At 37.0% G+C, this 26,848-nt stretch overlaps 2 protein-coding genes across 8 annotated transcripts in view; one reads left to right on the top strand and one right to left on the bottom strand.

The window, feature by feature from the left end:
• Positions 1 to 678, top strand: part of septin4a (septin 4a) — a 67,052-nt gene extending 66,374 nt beyond the window's left edge. For all 5 annotated transcript variants that reach the window (XM_048167166.1, XM_048167165.1, XM_048167167.1 and 2 more), the window contains one exon: positions 328 to 678. In XM_048167166.1, coding sequence (XP_048023123.1) covers positions 328 to 387 — 60 coding nt within the window. In that variant the 3' untranslated portion in view covers positions 388 to 678. The remainder of the gene's footprint in view (positions 1 to 327) is intronic.
• mntb (MAX network transcriptional repressor b) lies at positions 663 to 24,894 on the bottom strand. 3 transcript variants are annotated; one of them, XM_048167171.1, is made up of 6 exons: positions 24,604 to 24,894; positions 19,347 to 20,001; positions 12,790 to 12,831; positions 12,324 to 12,435; positions 4,170 to 4,362; positions 663 to 3,720 (listed from the first exon to the last, which is right to left on the bottom strand). In XM_048167171.1, exons 1-6 carry the CDS (start codon positions 24,674 to 24,676, stop codon positions 3,041 to 3,043), a joined length of 1,755 nt encoding a protein of 584 aa, XP_048023128.1. In that variant the 5' UTR covers positions 24,677 to 24,894; the 3' UTR covers positions 663 to 3,040. The 3 variants fall into 3 exon arrangements, with proteins under 3 accessions (XP_048023128.1, XP_048023130.1, XP_048023129.1); XM_048167173.1 differs by lacking the exon at positions 24,604 to 24,894 and adding an exon at positions 23,666 to 24,576; XM_048167172.1 differs by lacking the exon at positions 12,790 to 12,831.
• Between the last annotated feature and the right edge of the window lie 1,954 nt (positions 24,895 to 26,848).

The raw sequence follows: 26,848 nt of genomic DNA, 5'->3' as shown, positions 1-26,848 counted from the left end.
CGAGGGAACAAAATATGTTGTGGGAACGAATTCTCCATAAATGCATTGTTTTGTTTGTTTGTGATCTGATAATGACTCAAAAAGGGGGTGGAATCACTGCCCATTTATAGTATCTGAAGTAAAAATTGTTTTCAATTTGAGTTTTAATGTGTTTTGACAGTCTGATTTGCATACTGTGTACAGTATGCATACTATATACTGCAACAGTAGAAGGATTAATATATTTTAACACAGCCAATGTTTAAGTCTTCCTTCCGTGTAAACTTCCTTGATAATTGTTGGCAGTTTTCCTTAGAAAATATTTTTTTCCCCTTTTTCCTTCCGCAGTTGCGGCGAATGCAGGAAGTTCTGGAAAGGATTCAGGAACAGATGCATCATGGACATTAAGATCCATTCATTTAAATTTTATGATTGAAATATAGTTAGAGCTGTCAAAGGTCTAAAATGCAGGAAACTGCAGTGAATATAATAACTGTAAAATGTGTGTCCTGTGAATGTAGCTGTTTGAAGGAATATGTCCTAAATTAGCCTTCAGAATCATCAGAAAAACTACGGGATGCATCTAAATAACTCATTTAGCAGACAAAAAATACTTTATTTTATAATGTAAATAATATGAACAACTATTGTAGTACACAAAAAATAAGACCAGTACAACTTGATTTGTAAATGTCATAAGATTTATTATGAATCGTCATTGTTTTTTGTAGTAATCTAGCATATTTAATAAGTTTTATTACTATTTCAGTTAAACATGGTGGACAATTCGATCTTAATGCAGCCCAAAATGTACAGGCGATATATAACTTAAACTTTCTCCATAGGGAAAATGCAGTTTTTCATATATTTATATATAATATCAATGTAGAATGAGGTCTAACGGTCCCGTCCACATCATACAGTATGAAACATGGTCCCAAAAATGAAATAAGGGGAGGGATTAACATTTAAACAAACAAACAAACAAAAACTGCAATCTACATGCAAAACCAGGCATCAGTATAATCCTAAAATACATACACATATATGTGAATGCGTGCATATACCTCACATATATACATACATCCATACACATATATTAAAAAAAATGAAAAACAAAAACACACTAATAAATTTCACAAAGTTTAGTCTATTTTTTTTTGTTTTTTTGTTTGTTTGCTTTTAACTGAGTGTGAAGCATAGATTGTATCATTTCATCTTCACATCCCCCAAAAAGAAAAAGGAAGTACAACAGAAAATCCAAACCTTGGATTTGGGGCATTTGCAGCAGGAAGAGGATGTTAAGAGCAGGAATCACAGTGTTCCGTTTGAAAGTGACAGTATAAAGCAACAATATGGTGTACCAAACCATCAACAGCAAACCATCAAGTTTACATAGGGAAACGGTAAGATGGTAACTTTGTGCAGGTTCAACCAAACGAGTGCACTGAGAATGACAGGCCGACTTTAAAGGGATAGTTAACCCAAAAATGAAAATTCTGTCATCTACTCACCCTTGTGTTCTTCCAAACCTGTATGAGTTTCTTTCTTCTGCTGAACACAAAAGAATATATGAAAAATGTTGGTAAACAGACAGTTAACTGTAGCCATAGAAGGGAAAAAATACTATGGAAGTCAACAGGCCCATCTTATGTTTGGTCAATGGTTAACATCATTCTTCAGAATACCTCCTTTTGTGTTCAGCAGAAGAAAGAAACGCATAGGTTTTGGAACAATTTGAGAGTCAGTAAATGATGACAGGATTTTCATTTTTGGGTGAACTATATCTTTAAGAAGCGCACTGCTATTGGTAAAGGGGCTTTTTGTCCTGATGTCAATGTTTGAAACAGAAAACAGCTCGTTTAACCTCCTAAGATGCTTATAAACAAGCGCCTACTTCACGACAATTTACACAAATCACGCATAAAAATGAGAATGGACGTGCAGCTATGAGCGTAGAATGGACACAACGGCATCGATCCATACTGGACAAGTTCGCGCGCATTAAGCCATCTACGAACGTGTGACGGACAAGATTGATTTACGTTAACGTATTCTAAGACTTAATCTGACGTTTTACAACGTGTTGCTACAAGCACGAGAACATGATAATGCTGCTGCTTTAAAGAAACGCAAATGCCCGACATGACGCGGTGTCACACGCCGTACGTAACATTTTTAATAGTTTGAAACGTTAATCAAGTATTACTTGTTATTGTGTTAAATATATAAGCACTTGCTGGAAGTTATAAATGCTTGAATGTACTTTCAAATACATGTCTGCATACAGGTCTTTCTCAGATGTTGAACTGTATATTAGTTGAGTTTCTTTATAAACCATTCGTCTCGCCTCAACATTTTTAAGACTCTCGTGAGCGCCAGCAGATGTATGCGACTAGGTCAGATCATGGCAGTCTTGTGCGCTTGCGCTTCATATTCAGCAATATTGTTACATTGCGTAGACAGCAGGTGGCGCCAATGGGCTTGAATTGGGGCTTAGGCACTTATATTTGCTCACAAAAAGTCACTTTGAGGAATCTGATTTTGAATGTACCTGTTTTTATTCAAAAGCCCCGTTTGAAAAGTTTCAAAGCCCCTAAAAATATGGTTACACAGTAAACGTTTATTTTTCTCCTCATGCTTCCAGTATTGACCTTTAAGCACTCGTTTTTTGATTAACGTTGTGAATTTTTTTTTTGGTGAATGAATGTAAAGCATGAGAATTTGCATACAGAAAAAGGATAGAGATAAAGAGAAGAAAGAATTGATTTGTTTTAGCACTCCACTCTCACATTACTAAAGACTGACACCCAATTTCTTTGAATTTAGTTAAACAAGTGCATTACATGTATTTCATTCCAACGCTGCATGGCAAAAGACACGCAAGCACCTTCTAGGACACGCTCCGATCCTGACAAGGTCCCAGCGTGTATGAGCAACAGTAGTGAATTTCTGACTGGGATCTAGTCGTTCTTTTAGCGACTAGATCACCATCTATCTTGCTCTCGCTTATGTGAGACCTCCTTTCATTTAAGTCTTTCTGCACACCCTCTCTTTTCTCTCAGGCCAGCTTTAGTGTGCTGACAGGAAAAGGAGGAACAGTTACCATAGTCACTGGATTAAGCACCGTCTGGCCCACCAGCCCAGTGTGATGGTGAGCGACCACGGCTGTGGGTTTTCCCACCATGGTGGCCTGCTGGCCTGTGACAGGTGTGCCGTTAACTTGGGTGTGAGTGTGCGGGTGGTGTGCCAATGTGTGCGTGATGTGACCCACCATTGCAGGTTGCGATACGGCCACTGACTGCGGGTAAATGGCTGCAGGGAGGTGGGCCACGGGATGCACTGTGATGTGTCCAATTGGCTGGCCGGCACTAGAGGGCGCAATATGCGCCAGATGTTTAGGCCCAGCTGTGATGACGTGATTTACGGCCTGGATGACAGACGCATGGGAAACAGAGGCATGGGTGATGACTGTTGGCTGAGGAGGGGAGATGATGTGGGAAGGTGGTGCAGGGGCGATGGCTTGAGGGGTGACCACCGCTGGCTGTGGTTGGCTGGGCGGAGCAGAGGGTGGGGTGGTGGGTTTGTGTTGTATGGAAATGTGCGTAGGGAGGATGGAGGGTGGAGGCATGGCAACGCGGGGCTCCGACAGTGCCGGTGCTGGCAGTTTGGGCACAGAAGACGAGGGTGGGGAGGAGAGGATGTCATCTTCTACGTCTTGGTCGAAGTCGTCTTCACCCTCTGGAAAAAGCGGAAAATTATTCTTGGTAATTAGATTTTACATTGTCTCTTACCCCTTCAGACACATTAAAATGAATCATCTGGGGGGGGTTCATCCTTTCACTTTCAGAAGGACAAATGGCCCGATTAATTGTACATGTTATGAAAAACTAAGAGAAACAGTTTCTGGTGAAAGAAACCTCAACATAGGGGGACCTCAAAGGAAAGAATAAGATGAAAGTAAAAAAATATTTTGAAATATTTTATATATACATTTTTATTTAATTCTATGGGTCTGTTTCTGGTGCAAGACTTTTATTATGATACAAAACATTCTATTTCAAGTTCTTTTGAACTTGAGTTATTTTGATTTGTGAAGGATCTTGTGACACTAAAGTCTGCTGAACGTTCAGCTTTGCCATCACAATAATAAAGTCTGATAATCTGATTTTGTCATATGTGTGTTGTACCTGATGCTGTTGATGTGGAGGCCTGATCATCTTCGGGTTGGACAGTTTGTCGGAGTATCCTGTCAATCTCCATGATGTCTATACACTGGCTCAACTCATTCTTCAGCTCCGCGAGTCTCTGCTGAGTGGCGATCTTCTCCCGCGCCAAGCGCTCCATCTCGTGCTCATACTCCTTTTCTTTCCGCTTCAATGTCTGTAAGAAACATAACTCATTAGTCTGTATCACTAGCACTTTAATACTCAAATGAATCATATTTATTCATTGTGCAAACACTCATTATCCAATCAAACACAATCAAACACATTTTCATTTAGGTATGGCACATTTCTTAACCATCTGATAAACTGACGTCTGAACTTCAGAGTGTACATCTTCTATTTTTAAATATTTCTGTGAATATTCATGCAAAATAAATGGAAACACACGGGTCAGTGGCCACCCTACTCTCTAGATTTTGGCATCGACAATCCATCCCACCACACAACATTTCTATAAGAGGGGAATTTTAATAACCACATGAGAGTCAGAGCCTGTTTAACGTCTTGTTCAGAGAACGGTGCTTGTTAAGTGAAATCGAAGAACAAACCGATATGAAGTTATTTCGAACAAAAAACTGTTTTGGGAGTTCGAAACAACTCGCCAAAGCGAACTTTCCCGAAAAGTTCACTCTGGCTGGTAAACACCTTCTAAGTAACATTGGTCCATGGTTATTACATAAATAGGTAGGTGTGGCTCTGAGGCTCAGCCTTCTTTGACATGTTAATCTTCTCCGGTTTGTTTCTTCTATTCAGTCCCTCGAGGTTGGACGTCCCCAAGTAAAAACATGAACACACTGGAAAGCCGCATTATAGTAGAAAATAAAGGACTTCTGATGAAATGTGACACCGACACTGTTTTTCATGTGTAATACTGTAAAGCTGCTTGCTTTTAAACAATCTATTGTATTTAATGTGGTTCATAAATAAATGTGACTTTACTAGAGTGCCGAATTGCAGAGCTTGTGCAAACATATCCAAATTGCTATGATCAGATGATTTTCTTATGCTTCCCTAATAAAAGGCTTGCTGTTTTCTAATTTTTGTTGTGCATTTATTTTGTTAAGTTATTCAGTTTTTTTACATTTTATTTCAGTTAGCGTTTATTTTATTTCAAAGAACAAAACTTTTTTTATGGTTTTAGTTTTATGGTGGATGAAACAGACCTTAGATGTCAAAATAATTCCAAGGTGAACCTTTTTAATAGAGCAACAGTTTGAAATCATATGGGAAGAGGAAAAAGTAAAGAATAAAAAGAAGGGATGTGTCACACAGGCAAACGGTTTGACCCACTTTTTGTGTAAGTCATGTGACCATGGGACATCAAACCAGGCTAACGGGAACAAAATGTTTAGATATTTAAACCTTTGAAGAGAAGCAGGTATGTTCATCCGCATTCAAGAAACATGTATAAGAGAGGCTGGCCATGCGAGAACAGAACAACATGTTCAGCGTATGTGGTCATATGATTTTAGGAAACAAACTGTCCACAGAGCAAAGCAGTTTACACACCCCGCCCCATCTGTCAAAGCCCTGAGCATGTGACGGCTCCGACACATTCACATCAGTCGGTTCCCTCCTCTGTCCCTCCCTCACCTATGCTCTGCCAAACAAACTGTATGACAACATGGCCATTTTGGCTTCCAATTAGCAGGATCCCTGTAGAGTCACAGAGGACTGCGGTATTACAGTAGAACAGAGCACGTTTCTGAGCACTGAAGAATAGAGACCAGTGAGATAGTGAGCGAGCATGCAGAGAGAGTGATTGTGCAGAGGTGGATGGTGGCTTTTGAGCGTGTCTGGGATTATATAACCCACTGATACAGTATTAAGGGAATATGAATGCGACTGGTGCAGTAGGTTGAGAGAGAGAGAGAGAAGAGAGAGAGACTGTCCTAGTGAAGCCTGATCCAGGATTAGTCAGATTGGACTGTCTGGCCCTAAACCCCTACACAGAGCAGGCCAACATGAACACACAGACACACACACACACAGACACACACGCCAACACCTTCTGTTTTCTGCATGGACGGTAACAGCCTAATTAAAATGTAGAATATTAAAAAATACACAGATTTTTCTTAAAGATTTTTTTAAATTAGAAGTCTCTTCTGCTCACTGCAGCTGCATTTATTTAATCAGTTATTTAATTTATGAAATATTATTACAATTTAAAAAAACTGTTTCTATTTTAATATATTTTCAAATGTAATTTATTCCTGCAATGTCAAAGCTGAATTTTCAGCATCATTACTTTAGTCTTTAGTGTCACAACATGACCCTTCACAAATTAATCTAATATGATAATTTGCTGCTCAAGAAACATTTCTTATTAACAATGTTGAAATTATCAGTGCTGCTTCATATTTTTGTGGAAACCATGATACATTGTTTCAGGATTCTTTGATGAATAGAAAGTTCAAAAGAACAGCATTTGTTTGAAATAGAAATCTTTTGTAATATAAATATCTTTGTCACTTTTGATCAATTGAATGCATCCTTGCTTAATAAAAATATTAATTTCATTTTTACTGATACTACTGATCCCAAACTTTTGAAAGGTAGTGTATATATACAAAATATCCAATATCTACTGATACCAATAAAAAAAAAAAAGAAAATATACATGGCCAGTTAAAAAAAAATATTTTATCTCAAAGTGAATTTTAGAGCTTGTTGGTAACTGTTATATGAATGATAAAGACAACAAATTAGAGTGAGGACAGCAGTTACACAAAACTCATTCCTAACAACAGGAGTGGTGTCACGATAGTCCTTGGAAACGTGACACTTCAACTAGCGATAAAGCAGTACTTATAATACTGATGATGATGAATTAACTATTCGGTCAAGATCGACTTTCAGTCACTTTATGAATCATCATGCTCCATGCTTTTCAATCTTTGACCGCTTCTTTCAGTTCATTCATGGACTTGTTAATATCAGCCTTGATTGTATCCAGTCAACATGTTCTTTGGCTGCCTCCTCTTCTTGTTCCGCTGACTATGCTGAGCATTATAGTTGTTTAAATGGAATTAGCTCGCATAATATGACCAAAATATGAGAGCCCCTGCATAGTAATTTTCCCCACCGATGATATCTTTGTTTTAACATGCTCCAAGATTGTCTTGTTTGTGACCTTTGATGTCCATGGCGCTCATAGCATCCACCTCCAGCACCACAGTTCGTAGGCATTTTCCTTCTATCCCCCTTTTTTTGTGCATTTATTCTTTTGTGTCTTTGTTTTAATGGTAATATCTTTACTTTTCCAGATGTTCGCCATTCCTTGCATCGCGTTTCATCCAAGTGCAATTCTTCTGTTGATGTCTGGGGTCTTGAGTCACCACTATGGACAATCTTGGATCCAAGAAAGAGGAAATCTCGAACTGATTCAATTTCTTTGTTTTCCTTTGTTTTTTTTGATGTTAAGGTGTAGACCCATACATTCACATTCATCCTTGACACGTTTGACCAGATATTCCAGGTCCTTTTCATTTTCCGGGTTGCATCATCAGCGTATCGCAGGTTACTGATGTTCCTCCCACCAATTTTTACACCAATTGATGATTCATACAGATTACATCGCCTCATGATAGATTCTGCATACAAATTAAACCGGGCCGGTGATAAGATGCATCCTTGTCGGACACCTTTTGTGATCTTAAACCAGTCAGTATTGCCAAATGCTGATACAGCAACTCAATCTATAACAAATAATACTGATATATCAACTCAAATCCTGTGTGTATAAAACTGTGCTGGATGACCCCAGGCCAGTTTTGAACTCACTCCATCTTTTGTGTGTAAAGAAATTAACTAGACATCCCTACTGACTAGATATTCAGGTCCCACTGGATATCACCACGGCAACAGCTGGAACCCGCCATGGTCTCCTTGGCAACAGAGCAGGGAATGTGCAACGTGGTGATGAGGAGGTGTAATAGAGAGGCAAGGGCTAATGTGATTGGCTCACATCGACCTCTAGTATTTTACAGTCTGATGGCTCTCGCACTCCCTCCTCCCTTCCTCCTTTGTGATTAGAAACACTCCTCAACTTCTCAGCAACGCTCACTGTCATCATGTGTAGTTTGAAGAAGAGAAGAGAGCGGTCAAGTAACACTGACCGCTAACACTGCATTTGAACATCCAAACAATTAAATAATACTGCGTTAATATGTTCGATGGAATCATATAAATTGGCTGTTAAATATGCAATATTTCATTGTTTTTTTATACATCCCAATTTAATGATTAATAGAAGTGTCTCAGTTGCAAAATCTTTTGACTGTATTGTCAATGGATAATGCTTATCTTTTGTTTTTAAATGTTTTATATGAATTTGAGTAAATAATTAATCGATCAATTTGAATTTAATGAACAGAAAAGTTATTTTCTTACATAAACTCCAAAAGCTACTGACAGCCTTGCCCTGGGAAAAAGAAGAGCACTTAATTGTAAATCGAATTAGTTAGTGAACTTCAAATCTTAAAAGTAGAAAATATGTATTTGCGGAAAATATTATAGAGTACACTTTCATGACTATGCTTCTTAACACAGTTCAATACACATTTAATATAAAGAAATACACATTTAATATTTTTTTTTTATCATGCTTTAAAGTAGTAACTAACATAGTACTAACATACTAAAACCCATTATAATTTAAAATATTACATTTAAAGTAAATATATTTTAAATGTACTACATTTTATCATTACAAATATGTAATTACAAATATATTTAAATGCCAATTGACCATAAATGCTCCATAATTGACCATAAATGCTCCATAATTGACCATAATTGACCATAAATGCTCGTTGTCGGTACATTCAACTACATTATAACCACATTTCAAAGACAACAGAATTATGAAATTACATAAGATGTAGTCAAGTCTTACTTAAGTCGGTCAAAACACTCTTAAGCTCAGCAAATTGAATTTAATATAAACTTAAATTATAATATATTTTCATTTAATTGTAAATATCTGAAAACATTATATTCAGTTCGCACTTAAGTAATTATTTAGCTGTTTGTGTATATCAGCCACCAAAAACCAATTACTCAATTACTGTGTAAAATTTTGACATAAGCATTGGCTATTAAAAATCCCAGTCAACCACAAATCAACACTGATGGGACCAGGACATCATTGCAGCTGTGATCTGATGATGTAACTTGTAATATCTTGTTTGAAAATTCAACAGTCCTGTCCATTATATTACACTGTAACCAGTGGGCGTAAGAGAAGTGCGCTATGCCTGGATGAACCCGCAGACAGCATTTGACTGCATCCAGATTGGAATCGGTAACGAAACTCAATCTACAGACAGAGGAACCCCCTGCTGCTCACTGACCACCAGCTCAGTTCCTCAGGGTCTCCTTGGTTACAACAGTTCACAGGACTATGGCCCACAAAAGAAAAACAAACACGCAAGGCCACCGACTCAAACTTTTACAGAAGCATGCAAAACGTTGCACATCAAATCCATAAAACAGTCTATCAAGACACATTGTTTCATATAAACAGCCTAGTTCGGCATGTGTGGGTCTGATGTGAGCACCAGGGTTGCCAGGTTTGTGTGACAAACCCCACTCATTCACAGCCAACACTAGCCCAATCGCGTTCCAGGGGGATTCCCTGGTAAAAATCTCATTATGGGGTGTGTGGTGTCTCTTCAACCTGCGTACTAAAAAAAACAACCCACAGCAACAGTGTAAAAGTAGCCGAATTCCGCGGGAAATACGTGGACTTGGCAACACTGGTGAGCACGCTGAGGGAGAGAGGGAGGGGAGGACAACACACAACAGCAGTTGACGTCACCAGGCTCGCGCTCGCCATGTGCTCATGTCTCACGTGGACACGGGAGCAGGCTGAAAGCGGGCGAGGGAGGGGGAGAGAGAGAGAGAGATCAGGAGAACAGCGCTTGCAGAATAGAGTAGCGTGCAAGTGGGCGGCCCACATTCCCTCGCTTGTGCTGCTTATTGTGTCTTTATAACCATCGCCGGCTAAGTTTTATAGCTTTTGAGATCATGTTAACTCAGATATATCTTTCATAACCAGGTCACCTTTCCGCCCACATTATTATACTAATTGTCATGGCTGAAGTCTGCAAATTAAATAATGGAGCGTGACCATGGTGCTTTTATGTCAGCTGTATCTGCGTCAGTCTTAATGTTCTGATCCGGGCAATATGCACTTCAGCACCTTAACAAAGGAAAATATATATAAATGGCATGTTGACCTACATTGACCACCAAATTATCCTAACTTAATTTTAAATGTGCAAAATATTATGTAAATACATCAAGGATTTCATCCTCTCAGGAATCTAAATGGAGATTTTTAACATTAGATGTTGAACATCCGGCAAAAACCCCCAGATGGATAGAGAAACAGCCAAATGGGAAACAAGTAAGAAAAGGACAGGGGAAGAGGGTAAGGAAAAAAAATATAATGAGCACACACGGAGAAGAATTCAACCCAGGATGTTTTGGCAGATGCACATGACACCATTCTGCCAGAAGAGTATGTACAGAGAAGTGTATGGGTTCGAGGGTGAGAACAAGAGGATGAGGAGGAAACGGACAACAAATCCCCATCTTGTGACCCATTCCCGATTTTTATCAGGGTTGGAGCTGAACTTTGCAGGACTGTGACTCTCCAGGATCGGAGTTCGCCACCCCTGATCTATAGCTTGTTTTAATATAGGTCAGAGGAAGTCATGATCAAAACTCCGTCCTCACATTCAAACATTAACTTTTACAAGCAGACGTAACAGTCCACATCAGTTATCCTACAAATGGCATACGTATATGTGTTTCTAGGTGAATCTCATAAAAACATGACTGGGTCATCAAACATAATATATATATATATATATATATATATATATATATATATATATATATATATATATATATATATATATATATATATATATATATATATATATATATATATATAGGGCTGTCAAGCAATTAAAATTTTTAATCTAATTAATTACATGAATTACATGAATTTAATTAATCTAATTGAATCAAATTTGACTGAGAAATTACCCCCCAAAAAAGAAGAGCATTAAATAGACATTACAAAAAGCAGCTTTAGAAAGTAGTATTTTACTTGAGTCAACATAGAATTTATTACACTTTTAGGCTGCAATGGCCAATGTTTTTTTTTGTTTTTTTTTGAAGCTGCATTTGAATTGGTATTTAGATATATTTACAGACCAAAACAGTTTACCAACATTCTTCAAAATATATTCTTTTATGTTACGCAAAAGAAATAAAGTCATACAGATTTGAAACAACATGGGGGCGAGTAAATGTAAATAAACAATTTTCATTTTTGGGCAAACTATGCCCAAAATATTATTTTTTTTTTTTTTAATGAAGTGATACTCTAAAATAGAAACTAAACCTGCCAGTAGGTGGCAGTAAATGTCTAAATGAATAAATCATTGAGTCATTCATTCATTCATTCAATTTGTTCAAATGGCTGATTAATTCAGTAAATGGCTCTTTTTATGCCATTGAATCATTGGTTCACCCGATTGATTCACTCAAAATTCTGATTAATTCATTAATGAAATACCACTGTGTGTTGCTCGAAGATGCACAACAGTTCTGCTGCAGCTTTTATAGGCAATATATTCGTTGGCAAAATTTTGCAAAAACAGACAAAATAGAACATTTTTGCCCTGATATGTTGAATTTCATGGCCATTCTAACTTGATTCTATAGGCTCCATCACGCAGTGAGCTGTTGCCCTGCATTATGTTCATCACCAATCAACTGTATGAAAAGTAAGTATATAGGTGGGCGGGGCGTTAATTGCGTTAAATCATTTTAATCGCGTTATTTTCCATCACTAATTAAATTAACGCATTCAATCGACAGCCCTAATATTTATATACATTACATACATACTATTCTGCCAAGATTTTACGATGTAAATATTCTTAACGGTCCTAAAAATAGGCTTCTTTTATAAGCAAAATATGATTATATTAATAAATTATTATATTGAATAATTTCTTTCAGAAGCTTCTATTGGATGCACATAAAATCCTTGTTTTATAGCACACACATCCAATCCTATCTTTGACTTACCTGGATGTAGCGGAGGGCACTCCTTAGGACACTCAAATTGGAAGTTTTCTTTTCATCCACATTAGGAACGTTCCTCTTGAGGGTTTCAAAACATTCTTTTAGATGTGCTCGTCTGTGACAGAAAGAAAAGCACTAATCATTCTGTTTTGTGGAAAGCAAGTGAGAGTTTTAACAGATGTTTAGGCGAAGCATTTTGGTGATGGAAGCAACAGCAATGAAGAAGTCAACAAGCAACAGCTTTGTAATATCATAATTGTTACTAGTACTAGTAGGGCATAGGCCTTTCAAGCCAATAAAACAAATAGCACACTAATTGCAAATCGACCAAGGGTTAATGTATGTGATCAGTCCGGCAACCAAACGACTTACATTAAAGAGACTGCACCTCAAACTCAATGAGTTCATACGCTCCGCTTCTGTTTGTCGAAATGAATAAACACAAAAATGTAAACAGAAGTTCACCCACCTGTTCTTTTCCAGCTTGTTGTGAACTTCTCGAGTTCCAGCTCTGCAGGGAAAATATTAAATACGTTTCTACGCTGCATGTAAACTTTCATGATTCAACCATATGATCTGCCATAGCTCACCCTCATTCCATTTCAAACACTTTTCTTCCAGGGAACACAAAAGGAAAGAATGTTCATGCAGCTCTAACACAAACAAAGACAGCATACATTAACCAGGGGTTGGTCAAGCTCCAAAAAACAAAAGATATAAAAGTACTATAAAAGTGGTCCTTAGGTGTCTTCTGATGCCAAATGATAGTTTCATGTGAACAACAGGGCAAAACTTCACTGAAAATCTTCCTCTCATTGGAGATGCATGATTTGGGGAAAACATAATTGTGATTTTCCTAGGGGTGGAATGGATCGTAGTTGATCCGTATGGTTCGGCACGCGTGCGATTCGTGGATTAACTGCAAAGTTTAACCAACATAGAGTGATAGTTTATCATCTGCATGTTTTGTCTTGCCAATTACACATTTAAGCAATTTTAAACTATTCCAGCACAAGAAGAGGCGAAAGAAAACTCAATTCGGTACTCGCGCGCTGTTATCTGTGTGCACAGCCGCACGCACAGAAAGGCGAGTTTCAGATGCAGTGCACAAACACTGAAATTATTCCTCTTTCAGGTCTCCCTGGCAAGTATTCTCGTAAACACAGTTGGTTTTCTTTTAAGTGAAAGTAAACAGCTGAATATCATTAATATTAATCAAACAAAACACAGCTTTAACAAAGTTTAATATACATTTAATTTATACAGTAAACAATATATTTTACATTTAATTATTATATTTCTGTGCTTGAATAGTAGTGTTAGACCTTACTTTATATGTAACTGTTATATTGTATTTATCTATGCTTGTTGTAATAGTGTACTTTTTTTTCTTATATTTTACTGACTGTTCACTTGTCTTTAATAATGTTCGAACTTTATTAGTTAGACCAGTAGTTTTTGCTGTGGTACTGAAGTACTTAAAGTGAGCTTTAAATAATAAATGGAAAGCACCTCGTTTGAAAAGCTCCTGGTTTACTAGGGTTGCACAATGCAGCCAAAAAAAATTGCTTGAATGTAAATATGACTGTAATAATAATAATAATAATAATAATAATAATAATAATAATAATAATATAATATAATTAATTGTCATTGTTATTATTACTACTAACTAAAAATATTAAACAAAATATTTAATTATTGTAATATTTCACAGTAAAATTATATTATTTATTTTAAGGCACAATATGTAAGATTTTTTGACTAAACATCCAAAAACCACAATGTTAAATATTTTGTTGACTTGTGTTCTTACATTATCCCAAATGTTTCCAATAATGTTTAAATACAGAGAAATCAGCCATTTTAACCAGTGTAACGGCCCATGTCATTGCGTCGCATGTCAATGACATCATATCCGCCTTACCCTTGATTTCCGTAGAAACCATGGAAACAACAAAGTTTCTTTATTATATTATGCATTTTATTAGACAGGTGACCAACTGTTTGGGTACCCTTACCAACAGAAAACTAATCACTGTTATATAGCTCAACATGTTTAGTCTTATTGTTTGAAAATTTTGCTTTCTTGATTTACCACAAGTAACATGTTTGTACCATGCCTCAGAGTAAACACTATTTTTTCAAGTGGCTAACATAGCATAATAAGAGCTTTATTTGTAGTAACAATCATACAGCATTTTCTCCTCCATACAATAGATTTTAAAATTAACTGCATGCCATTTAGCAGCACAAGTCATCCACCTTTTTTAAAATGATATTCTAATATTGAATAAGTGTCTCATACTTAGGTAACGCACAGAGTAACGTTAACATAACTTTCAACATACTCAAATATATTTTAGTTAAGATTGTTTTGACCAAGTTAAACAGTGCTGCATTACCCGAAAATTCGAATTCGTCAAATAAAGTGACCTGTATGAGTAGTAATTAAGCAGCACTTGCAGCTGTTTCATTAGAATTAAATAAAATAATGTAAATTTAAGTGATCAAACGTAACTGTAATGAAGTTCAAGTTCAGGGAAGGAGAGGGACGTTTAATGTAACTTTAACTGTTAACTTTAACTGTTTCATACCACAGTAACATTAATAAAAATTTAATACATTAGCTCATCCATAAACATGATTTCTGCATGAGTTCCGTTAGATTGCTTTTTCCATCGGCTTTGGAGGTAAAGATGACAACTCCCATGATTCCATGCTCATTCACGGCGTCATCAAGCTATGCCTTTGTTATTGTTTTGAATAAGCAAAACTTACATACTGTGCCTTTAAGAAAAATAATACAATAATGATCATTTTATTTGAAAGTACAAATGTAAAATTACAACACTAATATTTATGCCTGACTGTCTTAATTTATTCATTTTCAAGCATTAAACCATCAAGCTTTTATTTGTATTTTTTCAGAGCAGATGCAGAAATGTGTTTGTCATTGACAAACCTGGTGCTTCAGCAGCGCTGCGCATTTTTTATGTATTAACGATATTTGTCAGGGCTTTGGATTCCCTATACTCCAACACGCGACCTTTGTTCATCTGACACTGGTCTTTTAACGGTTTCCGCTAACTTGTTTAAGACTGATGGGAGATAGGGCTTTTTCTTCATTAGCTCTAAAACTATGGAATTCTTTACCTAGTGAGATAAGGCAATCTAAATCTTTTAGCATTTTTTTAAATCTCGCCTTAAAACTAATTTTTTTAGGGTAGCTTTTAATTGAACATTTGTATCAATTTTATATTGTTTTATTTTTAATTGTTTTGATCGCATATTCTTTCTCTTTTTGTCTATTGTATTATTTTATATGGTGTATTTTGTTGTTTTATTTGTTTTGATATACAGAAGAATAAGAATAAAAGCTGACGCATACTCTACAAAAAGCACAGAGCTGTTCAAAATCTGCATGCCTCAGAGCGCATAGTTTTAAATTAAATTACATAATATTTGCCACAAATCGTTGTTAATTTACATGATATCGTCACCCTTAGCTGCAAGAGTGTGTATTAAATATGCTTCATATAGAGAGATATAACAATATAGATTTCACTTTCACTTTCCATTTGCGCTCATCAACACCACTTTTTGACTGTATGGTGATTAGATTCACCATTTTGGACTGCCACCATGAACTTGAAAATGAGATGCATCTGGAAGTGGCATGGCACTTTTTGCCCACATCCTATTTGAAGTAAGTTTAAGGTTTACCATATGGTTTAAGATTCCTCAACATCTTTTACGAATTTGAATCTCTGTGTAAGTTAACGGTAGATTTTTTGCTCCATTAACAAACAGTTGGTCAAATAAGAGAAATAAGAAAGTTCCAAATTTAGCCTATCATACATTATGTTTACATCTGTGCTAGTAATACTACACACAGTGCAGTCACAGTGTCGTACTCGGAAGGTTTAGCTAATGTGGGGTAATGTGAAGTGACTCTTTTGGATCACACACTTCTACCTTTAATCAGCAATCATATGATTCATTAATGCTTTTTGATTAGGCAAGCTAGGGTTACAACACTCATGCTCTTTCATGGTCTATGGACCCCCTGAGGCAGTCTTGACCACCCCATGTATAAAACTCTTGTTCCACCACTGAGTGGAGTCGTCATAAAAACTAATTTTATTGTGCATTTCTCCAAAATGTCACTTCACAGAAGAAATAAAATCAAATGGGTTTGGAATGACATGAGGGTGAGAAAATGATGATATCAGAAATCACAAACGCAGTTTGCAACCTGCAAACATACAGCATGACCTGTGGGGCTGCGTTACTTCTCATCATGGGTCACCATACAGGACAGCATCCTACTTTTTAAAATTGCAATCTCCTAACAAAATAGCCAACCTAGTTTCATTCAGTTATGATTACATGATGTGTGTCGTGTCCTACAGTTTAATCTCCACCGCTTTGAAAAAACTCTTCAGCTTTCTTGTAGGGCTGCACAAATAATCGAAATAATAGCAGTTTACATAAAAGTTTAAATATAATTCACAACACAAAAAAAATAGATGAATTTATTAAAATCACCCCATTCAAAAGTTTGTGAAGCATTGATTCTTAATACTGTGTGTGCTTACCTGAATGATCTACGACTGTTTTTTTGTGTTGATGGTTGTTCATGAGTCCCTTGTGTGTTCTGAGCAGTTAAACTGCCCAGCATTCTTCAGAAAAATCCTCCAGGTCCTGCAGATTCTTCAGTTTTCCATCATCTTTTGCATATTTGAACCCTTTACAACAGTGACTGTGTGATTTTGACATCCATCTTTTCACACTGAGGACAACTGAGGGACTCAAACACAACTAATAAAAAAAGTTCAAATATTCACTAATGCTCCAGAAGAAAATACGATGCATTAAGAGCCGGAGGGGTGAAAACTTTTTGAATTCGAAGATCAAGGTAAATTGTACTTAATCTGTCTTCCGGGAAACACAGAAGTATCTTCTGTTGCTTCCGAAGGGCAGTACTAAATAATAAAAATTGATATTTAAACAAAATATGAAAAATTTGGACTTCTTCGTCCTGTTCAAAAGTTTTCACCCCCCGATTCTTAATGCATCATGTTTCCTTCTGGAGCATCAATGAATGTTTGAACCTTTTTTAATAGTTGTGTTTTAGTCCCTCAGTTGTCCTCAGTGTGAAAAGATCGATCTCAAAATCACACAGTCACTGCTGGAAAGGGTTCAAATATGCAAAAGATGATGGAAAACTGAAGAATCTGCAGGACCTGGAGGATTTTTCTGAAGAACGCTGGGCAGTTTAACTGCTCAGGACAAACAAGGGACTCATGAACAACCATCACAAAAAATCGTAGATCATCCAGGTAACCACACACAGTATTAAGAATCAATGGTTCACAAACTTTTGAACGGGGTCATTTTTAATAAATTCAGCTATTTTTTTGTCTTGTGAATTATATGTAAACATCTTTTATATAAAATATCTTACTCAGGACAGTACTAAATAAAAGCATGCATTCTGTAAGATCTCTCTTATTTTGTTAAAATTTTTCACATTTTTACAGATTCTGCAAGGGGTTCACAAACTTTCAAGCACCACTATATATATATATATATATTTAGGGGTGTAACAATATATCGTGTCACAATATATCACAATACAAAAATTCAACAATATGTATTGTGGATAGTGACAATATGTATTGCGTATAGTTCACCAAAAATGAAAATTACTGTGTGAGAAAAAAATTCAAGTTTACAGAGTTTTAGTGCCAGTTCTACATTGAAATACTATATATAATGTTGAATATAATGTATAATAATGCAATGGGGGAATATTTGTTGGTCCTGATAATGACAATGCCTTGTGTTACCAGTAAAAAGTTGCCTACATTATTTTAAATATATCTAGTCAATGACAGTGTACAAGCATATTTGTATTTTTCTGTATTTTCAGCTTCAGAATCATGAATATTTTTATTCTGGTATCAACATTGTCCTGTGCATTGGGTTACCAGCACCAAGTCCAATATGTATTGAATAGTGACATGAGGGTATCGTTACATCCCTAATATATATAAAAAGGGCATCAAGAAAAATATTTAATCTAATTAAATAATAATGTGGCGATTAATTCATCTACTTAATTTTGGCTGGGAAATTACCCCCAAAAGATGATTTGAAGTCATTGTTGTGTACAGCATCAAAGAGACATTACAAAAAGTTGCTTCAGAAAGAAATATTTTATTCGATTCAACACAGAATTTTTTTTACACATGAAATTTTGGACCATGAGGTTGAATAAATGTTGACTGAATTTTCATTTTTGGGTAAATTATACCTTTCATTTTTTTAATTAATATGGAAATATGAAATAATTTTTAAAAAATAAAATTAGACTCTAAATATAAAAACTAAAACTGCCAGTAGGTGGCGGTAAATGTCTTAACGAATAAGTCGGTCATTCATTCATTCATTCATTCATTCATTCGACGGCTGATTCATTTAGGAGTGAAGTAAATGGTTCACTTCAGGCATGTTGAACAATGCGGCACAGACTGAACTGTGTTTGCTTTTGAATCGCTCTGGCTGTACTTTGTCATACACTGATCTGTGGTCTGTGTATTGCCGCTTCAAGTGCAACAAGTCTTTTATGAATTGTCTGCTGAATCATGTGTTTCAATTGTTTCGTTCAAAACACAGATTCAGAAATGAAACACTGTTGTGCATTGCGTGGAGGCGAACAGTTCTGCTTTGTCTTTATATTTTCATTGGCAAAATTGAACAAAATAGACAATATTGTTTACAATATTGTTTTATTGTATTATTGCATTAGCCGACACAGTTCATGTGAGTACCACGACGCGTGTGTGTGATTTTTGGGGTGAACTAACCCTTTAAATCGACAGCCCTAATATATATATATGTATATATATATATATATATATATATATATATATATATATATATATATATATATATAAAATCAGTTAGATATATAGTGCAAATCTACTTTCTTATATAAAACCACAAAACATGGCTCACCCTCCAGGTCTCCTTTTCCCGTCCAGGTTGCGTGGATCTTCCACAGTGGCTCCATTAGGTCTGGGTGATTGGCCTGCCTGAACCTGGGCTGGCGTGGGCTGAGGTTGGGGTAGTGCTGGCTGGGACAGAAGGGCGTGTTGCTGTGGTGGGTGCTGGGCTGTGATGATGGGGGCTGGATACGGCTGCAGCAGTGTCTGCGTCTGTTGTGGTTGTTGCTGTTTGGGACCGTTATTCGAAGGAGGCAAGCTGTTAATTTCTGTTTTTACATGTGCAATCAAGTGACGATGTTGCTGCTGCGGAGATGAGTGGGCATCCTTGCCATTGGGGCTGAGGAGAGGGGCTGCTGGTGGGGACAAGGCTGTGGCCAAGGATGTGACCACTGGCATTGGGGAGGCTGTGTGAAGGGACGAAGCAGTCTGAATGGGAGGGGCTGCAGGTTTGGCAGGGACCACCGGGATGGGAATGACAGCTATGGGAACAGGTGCTGGGAGGGGAGGGGGCGGGACTGGAGGGTGGTGCTGGTGGTGGCGGTGCGACTCAAGCCGCATGTCTTCTGCCCAGGTCACATGGTTGACTTGGACAGACTGGATAATGGGGGCGGAGAGCTTCTGCTCAGCCTCACGGGACAGCAGGGCCTTCTCTCTCTGCTCCTCCTCTGTAGGATGAAGAAAAAAAAAAAAGAACAGATAAAATGTTATGATAAAATGAAGGCTAAAGCTTAAAGACCTTTCTGCTATTTGAGAATAATATTGGCCTTTTTCTTAACGAGCCTACTGCATTTTAGATTGGGCACTTCCGGTATGGGGAAGTTCCACTCATAAAGACAAAAAAAAACCATTTCAAATCATAAGGTTGCACTACAAATAATCCATATCTGTTAGTTTGACTGAATGCGCTGTAAAAGTTCCTTCATGTTTTATTTTCAGATGTCAGGAGAATAATGCAACGCTTAGTATTTTAATGTGATATGGTATCACAAGAATATGTATTCAGTCGCCGAATTCTTTTCCTCCAGATTATTTTTTCTTTTTTCCTTTGTATTCTGCTGTAACAGTATGAATAATAAACAACATATACTGCACATCTGTGGTCTGCTCTCCTGAGTTAATTTATGATATATCCCATTAATGATTCACTGGAATGCCCTAAGAATTTCTTGTTTTTCTCCCCAAATCTTCACGTCTCTTTCCAGGTTTGTTTATACAAGGATGCTTTAAAACGATATTCACTTCTAATCCCTATTAGTAGTGTTTACTGGACTGTTGCTAAAGCAGGAAAATACAATATTTATTGTCTCTCATAATGACGGAAACCACTTTGAAATATTATCACTCAATGTTCCAGTTAATGAGCATTTTTGATTAAGGCAACATGTTACATAAATATCACTGTAGTAATATATGCCTGTATTAACATGTCCATAAAATTGCTGTGGAAACAATCAAGTTTAATTATGAAAACTTTTGGATGCTGTATAAAGAAAATGCTGTATGTAAACAATACAAATTGTAAAATGTGCCAAAAAAAAAAAATTAATAATAAATAAATAAATAAATATATATATATATATATATATATATATATATATATATATATATATATATATAGATAGAAATATAAATAAATATATATATATATATATATATATATATATATATATATATATATATATATATATATATATATATATATATATATATATATATATATATATATATATATAAAAAATTTTTGTGTGCTTGAACTGAACACTTTCTTAATTATGATAAACTAATAAACTACAATGGAAACATATTTACTGAATAAATTCCTAGATGCTCAATAAAAAGCTCAATAAAAAGTTGTGTGACTGATTAATTCACTCAGAATTGTGATTAGGGTTAGTATTTTGATTTCTCACAAATTAAATTTGCAGCTTCTTAAGTAAAAACTGTGTGAAATACTACTACACAAAATTGCTGAAATGAAGGAAAATCTCATTTGTGGTCATTAAATTTTATCATGTCAATTTCAATTGGCCACCCTAGACTGGGCCATTAAAAAAACATGTTGGCCAACCACTATTTGCATTATTTTTGTTCTTGAAACTGTAAGAGATTACTTATCTGACTATCACAGCATAATCCAAATGTTTTTGCTCCAGGTCTCATCTTACGGTTATCAATTTTCCTCAAGAATAAAATATTTTTTTTCATGAAATTCGCATTCATGTTACCCTAATGTAGTTGCCTGGTTCATTAGTAGCCTGAAGTAAATGGTCACGACACAGATTTCAAAGGGTGTTTTAACATTTATTATCCAGCTATGCTGGTAGTTCTGATTGAGGGAAAAAATAAACATTTGAGCAAGAGGAATAGAAGCCATGGCTAATAAAGGCCAGTAGCAATACTAGAGATCAATATCAATTTAGAGATCAGTAATGGAACTAATTAGTGCTTGTCTAGACTCTGACTAATAAAGCTGGAGTCCAACAGAGACAATCCTGTGATTTAATACATCAAAACTGTGTAAGCTATTCATCTAGCAGGGCTTAAACCTGCGCTGTACCTATAGTTTCCATTTTAAACAGGAAAAGCCGGTATAGGATGCAGTAATTCCTGACTCCATGTCCTAAATGGGTAGGGTGTGTGAGGTAGCTGTCCTGAACACTCTGTCTCTTTAAGAGAGAAGCCCCAGTAAGAGTCTTGCCTAGACTCCAGCTCTACACTGACATCATAGAGCAGTCTGCACTAGAAGCCAAGAGCTGCGTGGGGAATCTGAACCCAGGCCGTACCATCTGCAGCCTAAAATGCAACCATCATATGAGGATTTCCATGATTAATGGATGGCTCTATTGTTTAGCCCTGTCGATCCATATTCAGTTGCATCTGAGATGTGACTTCAGAACGATGTTTGAATTGTAATACGAGGGGTGAGGAATTTGGGCTGCGGTCCAAAGCATATTTGAGCCAAAAGTGTCAATTGCACTGCAAGACATTCCTGTGCAGGGGACACTGCAGCTTGTAACCAGTGAATGCGAGCACGCCGCAGACAAAGGGGTGACCTGATGCAAAGCGCCCTTACAAACCACAATATGTGGGAATCCTCCTGCATCAGCAGAGTGTTAAAAGCATTCACAGAAGCCCTCAACAATAAAAAAAATACTTAGATCAATATTTTCAGTGCATGCATATTTCTCCATTGTATAAGTGGACAGGAAAACTACATAGTGAAATGTCATTTCCCTTGATATTAACATGCATACAAAGAAATTAATAGCATGTTAGCAGGAATGGAATCACAAACACTTCAAGTGCACTCCTGAAGTGGACTATGTGCAAACATTATACAGCCTGGCTAATAAGCTCTGAACAGCTCATGAAAGTGCCATCTATTGCTCTCCATAAGCATGTAAAGCTCTTGAGACGCCAGGACACAGATGAGATACCATGGTGGTCTGCAGGCTTTATGAGTGTGTTTTATAAACATGGCATACATTTAGGACTAAACTGTGTAATTGGGAAAAAGGAACCTTCTAATAAAGTTTCCTCACATCTAGTATACTGTAAAATTTCCATTCTATTTTCACAGGTTAATGCAGAAATCATGACCAAATAATCTCAAACAAACTAGACCAGAATAGAGCAAAATATTTTAAGAGGCTTTTTATCAATTGCAATTTTATCAACTCACATTAAAAGAAACGACAACATTCTCTGAGCAATAAAATCAAATGCAAACATGAAATGTAATTTAAGAACAAACTTATCAACCTAACCTCTGTATTACTCAAAGATAAGCAAGTGTGTGCTGGCTGGTATAGGACTCTTTTATAATTATGGGCAGCTTGGGAAACATAACATAAAAATAACAAATAATTAGTGTCTGGACAACTAGTTAGGGACCATTCACGTCTTTAACGCTCTATATTAATTTAATTGGTCTAGAGCAAGTGAAAGCTTAACCAGGTTTGACTGTATGAAAAGCGAAAGAAAATTCTATTTGCTTTTATGCGAATAAAATCACTTTTTTGATAACATTGGTTAGAAAATGTGGGGGATCATTCTCGTTTCCTTCAACACAAAGCCCCACAAAGAGTCTTTAAAAGAGAAGAGGAAAGAGATTTAATATGGCACATTTGAGATTACATGCAATTTTCTAGTTCTAGTACAAGGTCAAATACTGTAAGTGTATGCAAAGTTTGTACATTTAAATAGAACCTTGTAGAGATGTTCAAAAATATGCCAACAGCTGCACTTATTGTTCCTCAACCTATTCGTCTGTATTACAAGAAAATCAATCACAGTCTGCAAAGAGTAAAAAGTCTGCAAAGCTCTTACTTGGATATGCATGTAAAATGCACATTATATAACTTCTGCATTGAGAGAGGGTGGCGTTGCCCTATTTTCTCCCCAGTTGTGACCTGGGGAGGGGGGGGCTGTCTGGCGCGCACGTGGTTGAAGAAGGCGGTCTTACAGCACGCGGTATTTGCTGTGGGTGTGGATTTACTGACACGTCACCTCGAGAATGAAACAAAAAGCCCCCACTCTGTTTAAAGCGATAAATACATCGCGATTATAATCATATATCGCCTGCTTTATGGAATTTGGCATATAGTTTTCCGACAACAAGCAAAAAGAGTTTGGTCACAAGGAAGTGTAAAGGGAAAAGTAGGTTGGTCTTGAAAGTCATGAGATAACCGCTCGGCAATGTCATTATGTAAAAAAAAAAAAAAAAAAAAAAAAAACCTTTGGTCTGTTGCCACCGCCCAACGGATAAGAACACGACGTTCGCTACTTTTAGCTAACCTGTTTTAATTAGCGGGCAAAATTGGTTGCAATAAATTTAGAAATTCTACCCCAACCAATATACATTAAGCAAAAATGTTTAACTTATTGTATCAGACAAAAAAAAAACGACGCCCCGTGTACTGGGGTATATGTACCCACCCACCGCAGAGCTACTGAGCGAGTATAGTAGCACACTAAATATAGCATGGATTTAACCCGGAAACCGAGTGAGCGAAATATGCCCTAGTCACGAAGACTGCACCCTAGTACAAACAGTGGAAACCCGTGAACATGACGACTGATACAGAGCTCTTATTCGCAATGCTTATAATACGTTTTTTTTTTCTCTCAAGGAAATGTTACTCTAGTTATTTATCTTGAAGTGTGCCGGTATGAAAATGCAATCTGCTGGGCAAATCCCAAACAGTTCATACGTATCTAATTTATCCTGTAGATCTATGCAATCACCCAGTTCCCCCCCGCCTTACCACGTGTAATCTGTTGTTGCTGGGCTTGCCACTCCAAATACCTGGCCGCTTCCAATAGAGTATCGATACTCATTTTGAATACCGATACAATAAGTTCCCGTTAAAATGTATGCAAGCCCCCGATACAAATATATGTGTTGGCTTAATCACAGTAAAATCCACTGGCTTCCAAAGACAGTCATAAGACCTCCAGGGCGCTCCCGAAATTCATCAGAAACACATTACTTCACTGGCAACAAGATGGCGATTGGAGTAACAGAAAACACAACAAGTCGAAAGGCATACCGTTCAAGGTCCGCCCTCGTCAGCGCTACTCCTCCCTCATACTACCAGTGATTAAAAAGTAGGGCAGAACACGCTGTCACGCTAAGCGACAGGATCGGGAATCTATTCTAAACATAAGCTCGCACATGAGATCGAAATGTGTATATAATAATCAAGATTTCAGGATGAGATTGATATGATACCATAGATGATGTGTTAATTGGTTTCCAGTCGCTTACATGGGCATAAAAGGAGGAAATAGTGTGAAACGTCTATGGAATCCATTTTCCGGGTTTTCGCGGTAGCCCTATCCTGCAGCACATTAGCACATGTCGATGCGAGGGAACCAATGGGCGTGGAGAACAACAAGGCATGGTGTCTGTCCACATGGGCAGCCGCTAAAGGCTGAGCACGGCTCATTTGCATGGCGAGACCGTGTACGGCAAGCCATTTTACATTTATATCTTTTACTAACTAGCATCTACTTTTCTTACTAGGACTTGTTTACATAGGAAGTGAAACTAGTATTTTACATTTCACCAGCATGTATTTGCTAGTAGTCACTATCCCAATAGTGATAAGTAACTGTGCCTTTGTTAATGGTAACAAAATGCATTTCCCCATTTAATTCTATGAGGATCTGCGCTTCAGATATCAACCATTCACTTCTGACCAGTATGTTCAGTTGTAGTTCAGTTGTTGCTGGTAGCTACTAGTACTTAGGCAGTCATAGCTTAAAAGGGTTAGTTCACCCAAAAATGAAAATTCTGTCATTTATTACTTACCCTCATGCCGTTCCACACCCGTAAGACCTTCGTTAATCTTCGGAACACAAATTAAGATATTTTAGTTGAAATCCGATGGCTCTGAAGATGAACAAAGGCCTTATGGGTGTGGAACGGCATGAGGGTAAGTAATATATGACAGAATTTTCATTTTTGGGTGAACTAACCCTTTAAAGCGGAACACAGTAAGATTTGCGAAGCTCCCCCTACAGTTTCCTTAAGTGAATCACACTGTCGTAAATACTCCAAGCGCAGCTCTGGACTCCAACGACTACAACGCTCACCAGCGCAGTAGTTTTGCAAATACAGTACAAGAAAGAGGAGGTGGGTAATTTGCAAATACAGTACACTCGATGGAGGTGGGTAATTTTCTAAATTGTCTTATAAAGTCATAATATATACATTGTTTTTGAATTACCGTAAAGCATTTTGTCACTCTCACGTGAATGTGAACGTGAGGCGAGATTGTGTCGGGTCAATGCAGCTCAACTTGCAAGTGCTGTATTCTGGCGTAGACGTGCCAGATGAGGTTAGTGCTTGCCTCAAACATACCACTACAAGTCAATTAACCATTGTAAGGACTTAGAAAACTTTTTATGAAGGTAAAAAAAGTTACTTAGTTCTGCTTTAATGGTTAGAGAAACAGACTGGTAACCCGAAGATTGCAGATTCGATTCTCAATACCGGCAGGAAATGACTGAGGTGCCCTTGAGAAAACACCTAACCCCCAATCGCTCCCCGGCTAGTTGTCACTAGTTGTTAGTATTAGCTACGTTTGAAACACTATGGCCCTGTCCCAAATGGCACACTTAAATGGCACGCATTTGCGGTCTTGCGGACTTACAGTGGCCACCACGTACGTGTCCATTAAGTTCACAAACTGATGTCAAACTGGGGGACCCCACAGACTGTAGGGTCTCCCATTTGTCATTTGAGGTTTTAGAAGGGTGCTTGCGATATATATATCATTCAGTCAGTACTGGGAAACTAGTTGCTATTGCAGTAAGTACAAAAAATAGTTAACTAGATAGTAATTTATTTATTTTTTTTTTTTACTACGCTAGGTAACTAAGTTTTAGTTTTAATGAATTGATGTGAAAACTGCTTGCCATAGAACGTGAGCCTGCCTCGCTGCCTTGGTACCTGCCAATCATTCTGAACGAGTATCTAAAATGGTCACGCCCAGATCGTGGTTA

Source organism: Megalobrama amblycephala, linkage group LG18 (assembly GCF_018812025.1).
Source record: "Megalobrama amblycephala isolate DHTTF-2021 linkage group LG18, ASM1881202v1, whole genome shotgun sequence".
NCBI lineage: Eukaryota > Metazoa > Chordata > Actinopteri > Cypriniformes > Xenocyprididae > Megalobrama > Megalobrama amblycephala.
This window is presented reverse-complemented; position numbering and strand designations above follow the sequence as displayed.

What these genes read in the sequence shown, in the direction of transcription:
- mntb (XM_048167171.1), bottom strand. Translation starts at nt 24,676, where the DNA reads ATGAGTATCGATACTCTATTGGAAGCGGCCAGGTATTTGGAGTGGCAA. An exon ending in GGGAAAAGGAGACCTGGAGG is followed by an intron (nt 12,832 to 19,346) that starts GTGAGCCATGTT and finishes TTTTCCCTGCAG; the next exon opens with AGCTGGAACTCGAGAAGTTC. An exon ending in GTGCCCTCCGCTACATCCAG is followed by an intron (nt 4,363 to 12,323) that starts GTAAGTCAAAGA and finishes TGTTTCTTACAG; the next exon opens with ACATTGAAGCGGAAAGAAAA.